Source organism: Callorhinchus milii, unplaced genomic scaffold, assembly GCF_018977255.1.
Source record: "Callorhinchus milii isolate IMCB2004 unplaced genomic scaffold, IMCB_Cmil_1.0 Scaffold2, whole genome shotgun sequence".
In the NCBI taxonomy this organism is placed as follows: Eukaryota; Metazoa; Chordata; class Chondrichthyes; order Chimaeriformes; family Callorhinchidae; genus Callorhinchus; species Callorhinchus milii.
The window spans coordinates 78136023-78153699 of NW_024704743.1; the positions used below are offsets into that span (position 1 = coordinate 78136023).

Here is a 17677-nt window from a genome sequence, read left to right on the forward strand (position 1 = left end):
TGTCGAAGTTGCTGTCCTTCGGATGAGATGATGATAATAATAATAATAATAATAATAATAATAATAATAATAATAATAATAATAATAATAATAATAATAATAATAATAATAATAATAATAATCCTTGCATTTGATATAGCGCTTTTCATGTCGGGAGGACGTCCCAAAGCGCTTCACAGAACACACTGTAAAGTGAATTGACTGTATATTTGTGGGCGAACGCGGCAGCCAATTGCGCACAGCAATGTCCCACAAACAGTCGTAGATTGAAAATGCCAATTTTATTATTGTTTTTGGTTTTGGAGGGATTATTATTAGGCTCTGTGTGGAGTGGGGAAACTTGCCCAAGGTTTCGCTCTGCCGGGAATTGAACTCAGGTCTCTCGCTTGCAAAGCGAGTGCTCTAACCACTGAGCTACAGGACTGAGATATTAAAACAAGGTCCCTCCTGCTTGTCCAGGTGGAAATTAAAGATCCCTATGGCACTATTCAAAAAGAGAAGAGAGTTTCTGGCCAACAATCCTCAAATTAAACTGGTCACCCACTCCATGGCCATTTGTGGGACATTGCTGGATTCAAATCAGCTGCCGTGTTCACCCACACGATATATACAATATAACAGTATATCATGTGAAGCACCTTGAGATGTCTTGACAATGTGATAAAGTGCTTTATCGAATGCAAGGATTATATTATTGTTCTAACGTGGGACTTTGAACCCACAAGCGTGGTGAGATTAGCACCCAGTGAGCCAGCCTGACACACAGGGGGTAATTATAACATGATAATAATCCTTGCATTTGATAAAGCCTCATCACGTGGTTGAGACGTCCCAAAACGCCTCACAAGATATGCTGTTAAGTGGTGTGATTGCTGTGGTCTGTGGACGCAGCGCGGCAGCCAGTTGTGCGCAGCAGTGTAGCAGTGAGACGCAAACAGCCGTGGACTTATTAAAAAAAAATTTTTAAATTTAGATGACTGGCGTAATAACTCCTGCGGGTGGTTTATGAGGTCTCACTCCTGGCATCACTCCTCTTTCACTCCCATTGCATGACGTAAACCACAGATGCACAGGAGCTTCTGTGAAGCAGCTGAGAGCTGCAGAGGTTGACTGAGTGACAGACAGACAGACAGAGGGGGTGAGTCAGTGCCACGCCCCCTGGTGGCCAGCCCTTGTCTTGCCTGCTGCGCTCTAGCCAATCATAGGCCTTCTTCTGGGCGCAGATCACATAATCAGATAGCCAATCCGGGAGCGTCTTACAAATAGACTCCGCCCCTCCCTTCCTTGTTTTTGCCCAATCAGACGGTGGGACAGTCCATTACAGCTCCGGCGGGCGGGGGGGGGGGCACGTGTCTGATCAGCTGACAGAGCGCAGACTGAGGATGGAGAAGACCAGAAGAGGTCAGTTATACACCACCACTCACCCCCACACACTCCCCTCCACTCACTCACCCACTCACCCCCACACACTCCCCTCCACCCACTCACCCACTCACACACACTCACCTCCACTCACACACACTCACCTCCACACACACACACACTCACCTCCACTCACACACACTCCCCTCCACCCACTCACCCCCACACACTCCCCTCCACCCACTCACCCCCACACACTCCCCTCCTCTCTCTGTCACCCCCACACACTCCCCTCCTCTCTCTGTCACCCCCACACACTCCCCTCCTCTCTCTGTCACCCCCACACACTCCCCTCCACCCACTCACCCCCACACACTCCCCTCCACCCACTCACCCCCACACACTCCCCTCCACTCACTCACCCACTCACACACACTCACACACACACACACCCACTCTCACACACTCACCCACTCACACACACACACTCCCACTCACACACACACTCCCCTCCACCCACTCACACTCACCCACACACACACTCACACACACTCCCCTCCACCCACTCACCCACTCACCCACACACCCCTCCACTCACACTCCCCTCCACCCACACACACACACACCCTCCACACACTCCCACTCACACACACACACTCCCCTCCACACACTCCCACACACACACACTCCCACACCCCCACACACTCCCACTCACACACACACACTCCCCTCCACACACTCACACACACACACACCCCCACACACTCCCACTCACACACACACACTCCCCTCCACACACTCACCCACACACACACACCCCCACACACTCACACACACACACACACACTCCCCTCCACACACTCCCACACACACTCCCCTCCACACACTCCCACACACACACACTCCCACACACACACACACACTCCCTCCACACACTCCCACACACACTCCCTCTCTCCCCCACACACTCACACACACACACACCCCCACACACTCCCACACACACACACACACTCCCCTCCACACACTCCACACACACTCCCCTCCACACACTCACCCACACACACACCCCCCACACACTCACACCACACACACACACTCCCCTCCACACACTCCCACACACACTCCCCTCCACACACTCCCACACACACACACTCACACCCACACACACACACTCCCCTCCACACACTCCCACACACACTCCCCTCCACACACTCACACACACACACACCCCCACACACTCCCACTCACACACACACACTCCCCTCCACACACTCCCACACACACTCCCCTCCACACACTCACCCACACACACACACCCCCACACACTCACACCCACACACACACACTCCCCTCCACACACTCCCACACACACTCCCCTCCACACACTCACACACACACACACCCCCACACACTCCCACTCACACACACACACTCCCCTCCACACACTCACACACACACACACACACACCCCCACACACTCACACACACACACACCCCCACACACTCACACACACACACACACACACTCCCCTCCACACACTCACACACACACACACCCCCACACACTCACACACACCCCCACACACACACTCCCCTCCACACACTCACACACACACACACCCCCACACACTCCCACTCACACACACACACTCCCCTCCACACACTCACCCACACACACACACCCCCACACACTCACACACACACACACACACTCCCCTCCACACACTCCCACACACACTCCCCTCCACACACTCCCACACACACTCCCCTCCACACACTCACACACACACTCCCCTCCACACACTCACCCACACACACACACCCCCACACACTCCCACTCACACACACACACTCCCCTCCACACACTCACCCACACACACACACACCCACACACTCACACACACACACACTCCCCTCCACACACTCACCCACACACACACACCCCCACACACTCCCCTCCACACACTCCCACACACACACACCCCCACACACACACACACACACTCACACACACACCCACTCACACACACACACTCCCCTCCACACACTCACCCACACACACACCCCCCCACACACTCACACACACACACACACACTCCCCTCCACACAATCACCCACACACACACACCCCCACACACTCACACACACACACACACACTCCCCTCCACACACTCACCCACACACACACACCCCCACACACTCACACACACACACACCCACTCACACACACACACTCCCCTCCACACACTCACCCACACACCCCCCACACACTCCCACTCACACACACCCACACCCACACCCACTCACACACACACACTCCCCTCCACACACTCACCCCCACACTCTCCCCTCCACACACTCACACACACACCCCCACACACTCACCCACACACCCCCCACACACTCCCACTCACACACACCCACACCCACTCACACACACACACTCCCCTCCACACACTCACCCCCACACTCTCCCCTCCACACACTCACACACACACCCCACACACTCACCCACACACCCCCACACACTCCCACTCACACACACACCCACACCCACTCACACACACACTCTCCCCTCCACCCACTCACCCACTCACCCCCACACACTCCCCTCCACCCACTCACCCACTCACACACACACACTCCCCTCCACACACACTCCCCTCCACCCACACACACACACACACTCCCCTCCACACACTCACCCACTCACACACACACACACTCCCCTCCACTCACACACACACACACACTCCCCTCCACACACTCACCCACTCACACACACACACACACACTCCCCTCCACCCACTCACCCACACACACACACTCCCACTCACACACACACTCCCCTCCACACACTCACCCACTCACCCACTCACACACACACTGACACACACACACACTGACACACACACAGACACACACACACTAACACACACACTGACATAGACACACTGACACACACACACTGACACACACGCACTGACACACACGCACTGACACACACACTGAAACACACACTGACACACACACACTGACACACACACACACTGACACACACACAGACACACACACACTAACACACACACTGACATAGACACACTGACACACACACACTGACACACACGCACTGACACACACGCACTGACACACACACTGACACACACACTGACACACACACACTGACACACACACACAGACACACACACACAGACACACACACACTGACACACACACACTGACACACACACAGACACACACACACAGACACACACACACTGACACACACACTGACACACACACAGACACACACACACAGACACACACACACTGACACACACGCACTGACACACACACACTGACACACACACAGACACACACACACAGACACACACACACTGACACACACACTGACATAGACGCACTGACACACACACACTGACACACACACACTGACACACACACACTGACACACACACTGACACACACACACTGACACACACACACTGACACACACACACTGACACACACACTGACACACACACTGACACACACACACTGACACACACACACTGACACACACACACTGACACACACACACTGACACACACTGACACACACACACTGACACACACACACTGACACACACACACTGACACACACACAGACACACACACACTGACACACACACACTGACATACACACACTGACACACACACTGACACACACACACTGACACACACACACACTGACACACACTCCCCTCCACCCACTCACACACACACACTCCCACATACACTCACACACACACACTGACACACACACACACTGACACTGACACACACTGACACACACACACTGACACACACACACTGACATAGACGCACTGACACACACACTGACATAGACGCACTGACACACACACACACTGACACACATACACACTGACACACACACACACTGACACACACACACTGACACACACACACTGACACACACATACTGACACACTGACACTGACACACACACACTGACATAGACACACTGACACACACACACACTGACACACACACACTGACACTGACATAGACACACTGACACACACACACACTGACACACATACACACTGACACACACACACACTGACACACACACACACTGACACACACACACTGACATAGACACACTGACACACACACACTGACACACATACACACTGACACACACACACACTGACACACACACACTGACACACACCCACTGACATAGACACACTGACACACACTGACACAAACACTGACACACACACTGACACACACACACACTGACACACACACACTGACACACACACACTGACACAGACACACTGACACACACACACTGACACACACACACTGACACACACACACTGACACACACACACACTGACACACACACACACTGACACACACACACACTGACACACACACCCACTGACACACACCCACTGACACACACCCACTGACATAGACACACTGACACACACACACTGACACACACACTGACACACACACACTGACACAGACACACTGACACACACACACTGACACAGACACACTGACACACACACACTGACACACACACACTGACACACTGACACACACACACTGACACAGACACACTGACACACACACTGACATAGACACACTGACACACACACTGACACACACACACTGACACAGACACACTGACACACACACACTGACACAGACACACTGACACACACACACTGACACACACACACACACACTGACACACTGACACACACACACACTGACACACACACTGACACACACACACTGACACACACACACTGACACACACACACTGACACACACACACTGACACAGACACACACACACTGACACACACACACTGACACACACACTGACACACACACACTGACACACACACACTGACACACACACACTGACACAGACACACTGACACTGACATAGACACACTGACACACACACACTGACACACACACACTGACACACACACACTGACACACACACACACACTGACACACTGACACACACACACTGACACACACACACTGACATAGACACACTGACACACACACACTGACACACACACACTGACACACACACACTGACACACACACACACTGACACACACACTGACATAGACACACTGACACACACACACTGACACACACACACTGACATAGACACAATGACACACACCCACTGACACACACCCACTGACATAGACACACTGACACACACACACTGACACACACACTGACACACACACACTGACACAGACACACTGACACACACACACTGACACAGACACACTGACACACACACACTGACACACACACACACACTGACACACTGACACACACACACTGACACACACACACTGACATAGACACACTGACACACACACACTGACACACACACACTGACACAGACACACTGACACACACACTGACATAGACACACTGACACACACACACTGACACACACACTGACACACACACTGACACAGACACACTGACACAGACACACTGACACACACACACTGTCACACACACACACTGACACACTGACACACACACACTGACACACACACACACTGACACACACACTGAGACACACTGACACACACTGACACACACACACTGACACACACACACTGACACACACACACTGACACACACGCACTGACACACACACACTGACACACACACACTGACACACACACACTGACACACACACACACTGACACACACACATAGACACACTGACACACACACACACTGACAAGACACACTACACACACACACTACCACACACTGACATAGACACACTGACACACACACACTGACACACACACTGACATAGACACACTGACACACACACACTGACACACACACACTGACACAGACACACTGACACACACACACTGACACACACACACTGACACAGACACACTGACACACACACTGACATAGACACACTGACACACACACTGACACACACACACTGACACAGACACACTGACACACACACACTGACACAGACACACTGACACACACACACTGACACACACACACTGACACACACACACACACACACTGACACACTGACACACACACACACTGACATAGACACACTGACACACACACACTGACACACACACACTGACACACACACACTGACACACACACACTGACACAGACACACACACACTGACACACACACACTGACATAGACACACTGACACACACTGACACACACACACTGACACACACACACTGACACAGACACACTGACACAGACACTGACATAGACACACTGACACACACACACTGACACACACACACTGACACACACACACTGACACACACACACACACTGACACACTGACACACACACACTGACACACACACACTGACATAGACACACTGACACACACACTGACATAGACACACTGACACACACCCACTGACATAGACACACTGACACACACACACTGACACACACACACTGACACACACACTGACACACACACTGACACAGACACACTGACACACACACACTGACACAGACACACTGACACACACACACACAGACACACTGACACACACACACTGACACACACACACTGACACACACACACTGACATAGACACACTGACACACACACACTGACACACACACACTGACACAGACACACTGACATAGACACACTGACACACACACACTGACACACACACTGACACACACACTGACACAGACACACTGACACAGACACACTGACACACACACTGTCACACACACACACTGACACACTGACACACACACACTGACACACACACACACTGACACACACACACACTGACACACACACACTGACATAGACACACTGACACACACTGACACACACACACTGACACACACACACTGACACACACACACACTGACACACACACACTGACACACACGCACTGACACACACACTGACATAGACACACTGACACACACACACTGACACACACACACACTGACACACACACACACTGACACACACACACTGACATAGACACACTGACACACACTGACACACACACACTGACACACACACACTGACACACACACACACTGACACACACACACTGACACACACACACACTGACACACACACACTGACACACACGCACTGACACAGACACACTGACACACACACACTGACACACACACACTGACACACACACACACTGACACACACACTGACATAGACACACTGACACACACACACTGACACACACACTGACATAGACACACTGACACACACACACTGACACACACACTGACATAGACACACTGACACACACACACTGACACAGACACACTGACACAGACACACTGACACACTGACACACTCCAGTGTGTGGAGTCCTGTAGCTCAGTGGTTAGAGCACTCGCTTTGCAAGTGAGAGACCTGAGTTCAATTCCAGGCAGAGGGCGAAACCTTGGGCAAGTTTCCTTACTCCACACAGAGCCTAATAATAATCCCTCCAAAACAAAACAATAATAAATTGGTCATTTTCAATCTACGACTGTTTGTGGGACATTGCTGTGCGCAATTGGCTGCCGCGTTCGCCCACAAATATACAGTCAATTCACTTTACAGTGTGTTCTGTGAAGCGCTTTGGGACGTCCTCCCGACGTGAAAAACGCTATATCAAATGCAAGGATTATTATTATTATTATTATTATTATTAAATACCCTGACACACACACACACACACAAATAAACTGGCACACACACACACTGACACACACACACTGACACTGACACACAAATACACACAAATACCCTGACACACACACACACACAAATAAACTGGCACAAATACACACAAATATACTTGACACACACACATACTGACACACACACAGACACACAAAAACACTGACACACACACACTGACATAGACACACTGACACACACACACTGACACACAAATACACACAAATAAACTTGACACACACACATACTGACACACACACAGACACACAAAAACACTGACACACACACACACACTGACACACTGATACACAGACACACACCCCACACACACACTGACACACAAATACACTTGATACACTGACACACACACATATACTGACACAGACATACACACAAATACACAGACAAATACACATATAGACACACAGTGTGCCTCTGTCTGTGTGTGTGTGTATGTATCTTGTGTGCCTCTGTCTGTGTGCCTCTCTGTGTCTGTGTCTGTGTGTCTCTGTCAGTGTGTGTGCCTTGGGACGTCCTCCCGATGTGAAAGGCGCTATACAAATGTAATTTTGTTGTTGTTGTTGTGTGTGCGTGTGTGCCTCAGTATCTGTGTGTGTGTGTGTGTGTGTGTGCCTGTGCCCTAATGGGTAGTGTGGGTGGTGGTCCGAGCTGGACAAACAGCAGGAAAGTTTACTGGACAGCAATATCGGTGGCAAGCTCGGTGTTTTTTTTAGCTGGTTAGACTATTCCAATTCCCTCCTCGCTGGTCTCCACAGCTCCATACCTCCATCACACCAGTGCTTGGAGGCTCCACTGGCTCCCAGTCACCAAACGGATTGATTTCAAGATCCTCTCACTTGTTTTCAAGTTCCTTCATGCCCTGGTACCTCCCTACTTATCCGACCTGCTTGCCCCCTACTCCACCGCCTTGGCCTTCTGTTTGTCCCTCGTCCCCGTCCACCCCACCATCGGTGGCTGTGCTTTCAGCCACTACGCCCCGAAACTCTGGAACTCCCTCTTTCAACCCTCTGCCTTGCCCCCCCCCCCCCCACCTTCAAATCCCGTTTAAAGACCTTCCTTTTTGATTGTGCATACAATCACCTCCCCCTTCCCTCTTACCCTGGCTCGGCGTCAGACTCCGCCACTGCCAAGCGCTCTGGGACGCTACCCCACGTGAAAGGCGCTATATAAATGCAAGTTGTTGTTGCGTGCCTCTGTCTCTCTGTGCCTCTGTGTTTCTGTCTGTGCCTACCTCTCTCTCTGCTTGTCTGTGCTTATCAGTGTGTGCCTGTATCTATTTTGAGCTTCTCGTTTTAAAGTTGTGGACAACCAGAAGCCCCTGAAAACTCCTCCTGACCTTTCTTTGTTGTATTTTCAGATTTGAGTGAGATTCACTCCAGGCTGTTTGACCACAGACCTATCATCCAGGCTGATATACGTTTTTTTGTTAAGGAGTTTGAGGTCAGTAACATTTTTTTGGCACCTTACTGACCACTATACTCTCTGCCACCTTTCCTACCTCTCCTTCAAGATCCTCATTATCTTCTCCCCTCCTAAAATTCCTGGCAGCCTTTTTGCTGCAATCTCCTCTTTTATCTCGCCTCCTCATTGTTTGACATGCTCGACCTTTCGGTTTCAGTTTTTTCTGTTTTTCTTTTTTTGGTTCTGCCTTCATAGTTTCTGTTCTCTGAATCACCTTGTGTGATGACACATTCTCTTGATTCCCCACCTACCTGTCTCGACCACATGTCTTTTCCTGTCCCTGTTTGTCCTCTCAGATGAACCGCAGGGCTCTTCTGGGTCCTCGTGACAACATCCATAGGCAAGGAGTCAGTTTTCACATGTATACCAATCCCATCTCTATAGGACTTCCAGATTGTTATTCTGTGTGAATGGTGCTATATAAGTACAATTTGTAGTAATTGCTACAATTTAGACTGATATTTGTCCATATCATTATCTTTAACTCCATGTGAAATTTTTACTGGGCTAGAGTTACACCTTTTATGTGCCCAGTAAGTCAAGGTTTTCAGTTCTGCCTTTGCTCCTTCCTTAATTTTGACTCTCCTGTGTCTGCTCTGTTCATTGTAGTGTGTCATAGCATCGGAATGTAATTGATCCCTTTAAATGTTGTTTTGAAGGAGAAACGTGGGTTTCGAGAGAGAAGAGGTTTGGAGAACGTGAACAATCTTGTGCTGGAGCTCAGTGAAAAGACCCTTCCGAAGAATTGCGAGGCCATGAGCAAGACCATTCCCAGTGTTCTTGCCAGATGTACGTTTATTTTTAAATGTTTTTGCACACTGTTATGCCTCCTTTCCATATCGTGCTGCCTTATTTATAGCACGTGTCTGACATGGCCCACAGTAACCCAGGTTCCAGCATTGACTAGCCAGCTTCCCGTGTTCAAAATGCCCAACTTCTGTGTCTTAACGTCACCATTGCCTTTGTCAGCCTTTCTGGCCTCGTTTGGAACTCCATCTCACAGTCTCTTTGCCTCGTCCCTTCCCTTACCTTCTTCAAAGCCCATCTCAAGATCTTCCTCTTCAATCGCCCCTTTGGACATCCTCCTACCCCCACCCTCCCTACCCTCCACCCCTCCTGATCCCAACCCTCAGCTCAGGTGCTATCCTTGACTGTCCAGTGCTTTGGGATGTCCTCCTGATGTGAAAGGTGCTATACAAATGTAACGGGAGTGAGAGTCAGAGTGCGCTGCTGCTGTTATTTTGAGAAGGAAGTGACATCAGTAGTGCCTGGCACGTACGCCTGCAACATGTAGGAAATGATGTCAGCAATTGCCTGACGATCGGAAGTTGGGCATCTTTAGATGCCTCGCTTTTCAGCTCTGAGATTAACTGGTATTACTCTTCTATCCTGCGTGAAGGATGCTATAAATGCAAGCTGTTGTAATTAGGATTGGGTCAGCCTGTGATACCTGCCATGGTTGAATAGCTTGCCTTGAATTACTAACTGATGAATGAATGAGTCATGAAATGGCACCTGGTGATACTGTATCTCAGCAAGTTTCCGGCTTTCTAGAGAAAACCAAGTAATAATAATAATAATAATAATAATCCTTGCATTTGATATAGCGCTTTTCACGTCGGGAGGACGTCCCAAAGCGCTTCACAGAACACACTGTAAAGTGAATTGACTGTATATTTGTGGGCGAACGCGGCAGCCAATTGCGCACAGCAATGTCCCACAAACAGTCGTAGATTGAAAATGACCAATTTTTTTTTATTATTGTTTTTTGGTTTTTTTGGAGGGATTATTATTATCTTGATACTCGTCAACAAGGTGATGTCTCACCACTGTAATCATAGACAGACTGCAGACATGGTTGTAATGTGCAAATTAAGCAAGCTCTGTTAAAATCAGTTTGCAATCTTTCATTCACTTGATTGCAAAACTCGTTCATTAGATTTCCATGGTTGCTGACTTCTCCAATTTCAGCTCCTTGTCTTGTGTTCTGTTGTCAGTGGATGCTGCAAACCATATTCTGAACAGAATCCAGCAGAGGGAGCAGGAGGCACAACAGGTAAATGCCGCAGGTTCACGTTATCCTCAGCAAAATCAGCCTCCCATTTAAACATCTGCAATGTATATTACGACAAGTTATTTTATCAAGTAACTTTTCAAACATTGGCAACTACAGTTTTAAAGTTATACAAAAACACGTTACTTTTTTTTAAACCATCTATAAAAGGCAATTGAGATGTTTTGAGTTTAGGCAAATCTTTGAGAAGAGGAAAGATTTGCATTGATAGCAGATGCTGGCGTAGACAAAATATACCATGTAGGGGGAAGGACGAGCTTTGTTCTGATCTAGTATGTTATGTCATTGAAATTGATGAACCAATTCTATCCATTATCTGGCACTAATAGTCTCGAGGAGCTCCCCAGAGGTCTAGTGGGTAAAGGCCCTGCCAGGTGAGGCACTAAACCATGATAGATCCATTGCTGTCGTCTGTTACACGAGAGAACCAGCTGCCTTGACCGTGCCTTCAGCTCCCCTCTCGACTCTCTTCCCCCTCCTCGCTCCCTCCCTTCCCTCCCCTCACCCTGACCATTTCCCCCCTGCTCGGGTCATGACCCAACTGTGCAGCCCCTTGGGACGTCCCCCTGACGTGAAAGGCGCTTTATAAATGGAATCTTGTTGTTGTTGTTGTTGCATCCTGGAATGTCTGTTCAGTTTTCATGGGCATGACTGACTCCTTCCTGTACACATACACCACAGAAGCCTGGTCCTCTTAACAGCTGGTGTCGTTGAAGGAAAATCCCAGGTATTACATGACAGCGAGAATTTCTTTCTACAAGCAACCAAAACGTTTATAACAACTTTCTTTCAACTGTACCTAGGGGGAGTACTTTAAAAACAATATACTACCGGTTGGTAGTATTCTTGCTCTGAGTCAGAAGGTTGTAGGTTCAAGTCTCAAGTCAGGACTTTGAACCAACATGGTTTAGGCTGGCACCAATGCCATGCTGAGGGTGTGCTGCATTGTTAGAGGTGCCAACACGACAATGTGGAACTGATTTGTTTTCAAAAAAGTATTGTTTTTAAAGGTAAGAAAGTATTCTATTTTGGATTAGACGTTCAACCAAGGTCTTGTCTGCAGTTTCGATTGGCATTAAAGCTCCCATGGTACAACATGAAAAGAGAAGGGAGTTTCTCCAGGTGCCTTGGCCAACAATCCTGCTTCTTGTCCCTCATCTGATCCATCAGTGGGCAGGCTTTCACCCATTCTGCCTGCTTGTCTGGAAACTCCACCCCAGAGTCTCTCTGCCTTGTCCCTGCTCTGCCAATTTTCAAAACCAGCTTTAAGACCCAGCTTTTCAACCTTCCCCCAGTTCTGTTTCCGAGCCAACTGTGTTTTTGTCGGCTATTTTACATGGGCATCTTCGTGACATGTAAGGTACTATATGAATGTTAATTGAAATCGTTAATCGTTCATGCTGTCCTCATGAACAAAGTGTGAGTAAATGAATAATGTTTTCATTTTTCAACATGAAGCTGTGAATCAGGTTCATGCCACTTGCTATGACGTGGTGCCCAGAATAATGTATCTGCTCTCCTCTCTCTCAATGTTTGAGTGAAATGTTCCCTGAGTACTTTATGCCCTTTTAATATAGGGGTTAGAACTTGACAGTTATCATGATTATTCCGATAGCAAATAATTACTTTGCCATCATTCTCATAACTCAAAGTACTAGCATTAGAGTCCTGTAGCTCAGTGGTTAGAGCACTCGCTTTGCAAGTGAGAGACCTGAGTTCAATTCCATGCAGGGCGAAACCTTGGGCAAGTTTCCTTACTCCACATGCCTAATAATAATCCCTCCAAAAAAAAACAATAATACATTGGTCATTTTCAATCCATGACTGTTTGTGGGACACTGCTGTGCGCAATTGGCTACCGCGTTTCGCCCACAAATATATGGTCAATTCACTTTACAGTATATTCTGTGAAGCGCTTTGAGACGTCGAGAAGACGTGAAAAACACTATATCAAATGCAAGGATTATTATATTATTATTATTAAGTTAGATTTACATTAATACTTTTTTGTAACTTCGGTGTATTCGTCTTCGACATGGACACAAAACAGCAATTGTTTGTTCATGGCTTCGGACTACATTTCTGAAATTCCAAAATGTGCTAACATGTGTCTGAACGTATACTTCCTTTTGTTGCTTGAAGGATGACAAGCTTCAAGCCAACAGAGAGAGACGCAAATGTGAATGGGAGGCCTTTTTGAAAGAGCAGAACCGCAAAAGTGCAGAGGTGGATGAAGAGCATACCAAAGCTAATAAGTGGCTGAAGGAACAATACACTGCGATGGAGAAAGACTTGGCAAAGTTCAGGACATTTTAAATGTTTGAGTCACGTTGCAGTTCTCTGTCTGCTGTGGTTCCTGACTATTCAAAGGTGACAGTAAGGGTACACTTGTAGCATTCAGCTGAATGAACACGAAGCACCTTTAGAAGTTGCAGAATGGGGGAAGAGAAGAGCATTTAGAAGAAAATGATTGTTTTATGAATGGCAAGATTACCTTTTTTTTACTCTATTCGTATTGGCAATCTCAATCAAAGATAAGGTTATGGAGAGCACAACTGAATTCCTTCTCACCTAAACTCTCCAAATGTATTTTAAAATTATAGGCTTCAAAAATAAGCTGAATATTGATGTGCCTAGCTAGAATTGACTAGGAAAGTGAATAAAACAATCAACAGTGTGTGGGTTTTTTAACACTGTGCCCAAATGCCTCTTTTTAAAATGTATTATTCCTCATCGAAGCATTCTGTTAAATTAACCCAAAGCATAAGCATGTAAATGGAAAATCTTTGCCTCGACAATGAGTGCCTATGTGAATTTATGGCTGTGTGTCAAGCCACCTTCTTGGCAGTGTGTTGAAATTGCGATTGAAGTACCGGAGGAGATGGAATAAATATTTTAGATTAGGTTTGATAACATTGAGCAGCAGCCAAGTTTTTCATCTACCACCACCATGTCTTGACAGCTTCATCAATCACTCCAAGGTACCTGGAGTAAACATACCGCCAGTGCAGAGTCACTTTTGGCTTTTATTAGAGGCTGCTATTGTATCAGCAGAGATGAAAGGAAAAAGGTTGGTGTCATTGGAGTTCCTTTTTTTGAGACAGAAGAGACCCTTTATTCTCTCTCATGATGAGTACTTTAAAGGGCTTTGAAAACAATTTGTCTTGCGTAGGTGTAACAACACCTTTGCTACATCAATGGATATCACACATCCACTATTGAAGTTCTTTGAGCTATGTTGTGTAGGTAAAAATCTTGCAGGAATGGTCTTGCTGCTGGCTTCTGTTCTTGCACCAAGGAGTGACTGTTTCCTTGCTCAATCTAGACATTTACTATCTGCAATCTGCTGTGTTGTTGACTATAAACTCAAATTTGCAACCGACTAACTTTTCTTGAAGGTATGTGTTAAATTCACTCCCTGCCGGCCAGACATGAAAGTAACTCTTGACCAGTAGAAATAAGCAATGTCCAATTTATTTGCAGTTCTGATCGGAGCTGGGCATGCGGGATGTTTATCCTAGTGGAATGCAGTCAGATTATTGCTTGTGTTGTAGACCACTCTGACCACCTCGTATCTGTTCACTCACAAGTTAATCTCCTTTCACAGTCACTGACAAAATGGACTTGACATCTAAACGAAATCCAGAACCAGTGTTTGAATCACTGGTGGAATATTATAACTGTTTTCACTTCAGTTAAAAATCTTTTTAGGAGTTCAGAACAGGCAAATAGCCTTTATCTTGGACTGAAGCTCGTGAGAGAAGTTTTTTTTGTTTCAAGTAAGTGGATGGAATAAAAATGTACTGCATTTGTGTAATGTGAAATAAGATAAAAGGGTCAGGAATAGTTGCATAAGTTACCCTTGAGTGATCAATCTCTCTGGTCTTGTTTCATATGAAAATTTAAGAAGACATGTGTTCCAAGCCCCATGTTGAGACTTGGAATCACATAGTTTAAGCTGACACTCCATGCAGTGCTGGTGGTGTGCTGCATTGTTGGAGGTGCCATCCTTTGGATGAGATGTTAAACTGGGAATTTCTCCTGGTGTCCTAGCCAATAATGCACCAAATAAAATTGGTTATTCATTCCATGGATATTTGTGGGATATTGCTGTGTGTAACTGGCTGCTGTGTTTCGCCTGCAAAATTCACAGTCAATCCACTTTACAGTATATCCTATCAAGCATTTTGAGATGCTTCAACAACATGATAAGCTGCTATATCAAATGCAAGAATTATTATTATACAAGATTTTTGTGGTGAGCTATATATAAGCTTGAAAATAATGGGGTGACTTTTTTAAAGCTTACTTGCTTTGCTTGTAGTGCTAGAATAAATGTCCATTCGATTTTGCATAGCTACACGATTAACGAATATAGAAGTGCAAATGGCCTTTCATTTTCAATTATTAAATGACATTTGCCCTGCTGACTACAAATAAATTGCAGCACTACTGTGGCTTACTGTATAAATAAAATCCAATAAAGTCAGTATGCTACATCAATTTTTTATATTCGAAGAGCCTTGTCACGAATGCTTAAGTATGCAGCCGAACACTGAAATAGACTGCTGTCTTTATGGATAAATGAACAGCCTTAGCAATGTCTCCTTAGCAAACTCTTGCATTACATCAGAAATTGGCAGAGGCCCCACCATCCCATGCAGTGCCTTTGATAGAATTTCCAGCATGGTGAGGGAAGGGGCTGATTCCCGACGTGAAAGGCGTTCTCTAAGTGTAATTTTGTTGTTGTTGTTAACTGGAGTCTGGAGAGTCACCACAATCTCAATACTTATCCTAAAAGCATAAATAATTAGATTGGGAAACAGTTAATATTCTCATAAACCAAATAAAGGTAAATAAAGGCACTGTAAAGGTAAAGACCTAATGCAGGTAGGTGATACTGGACTGAAAGCCAGTTGTCTAGTATGAT

The 17677-nt window shown here is 47.2% G+C and overlaps 1 protein-coding gene across 1 annotated transcript; it reads left to right on the forward strand.

The window, feature by feature from the left end:
- The first annotated feature begins 1343 nt into the window (after positions 1-1343).
- bloc1s5 (biogenesis of lysosomal organelles complex-1, subunit 5, muted) lies at positions 1344-16219 on the forward strand. Its single transcript, XM_042331995.1, has 5 exons — positions 1344-1401; positions 10570-10652; positions 11333-11462; positions 12671-12729; positions 14890-16219. Exons 1-5 carry the CDS (start codon positions 1383-1385, stop codon positions 15061-15063), a joined length of 465 nt encoding a protein of 154 aa, XP_042187929.1. The 5' UTR covers positions 1344-1382; the 3' UTR covers positions 15064-16219.
- The last annotated feature ends 1458 nt before the right edge of the window (positions 16220-17677 follow it).

What these genes read in the sequence shown, in the direction of transcription:
- bloc1s5 (XM_042331995.1), top strand. An exon ending in TCCCAGTGTTCTTGCCAGAT is followed by an intron (nt 11,463 to 12,670) that starts GTACGTTTATTT and finishes TTCTGTTGTCAG; the next exon opens with TGGATGCTGCAAACCATATT. An exon ending in GGGAGCAGGAGGCACAACAG is followed by an intron (nt 12,730 to 14,889) that starts GTAAATGCCGCA and finishes TGTTGCTTGAAG; the next exon opens with GATGACAAGCTTCAAGCCAA.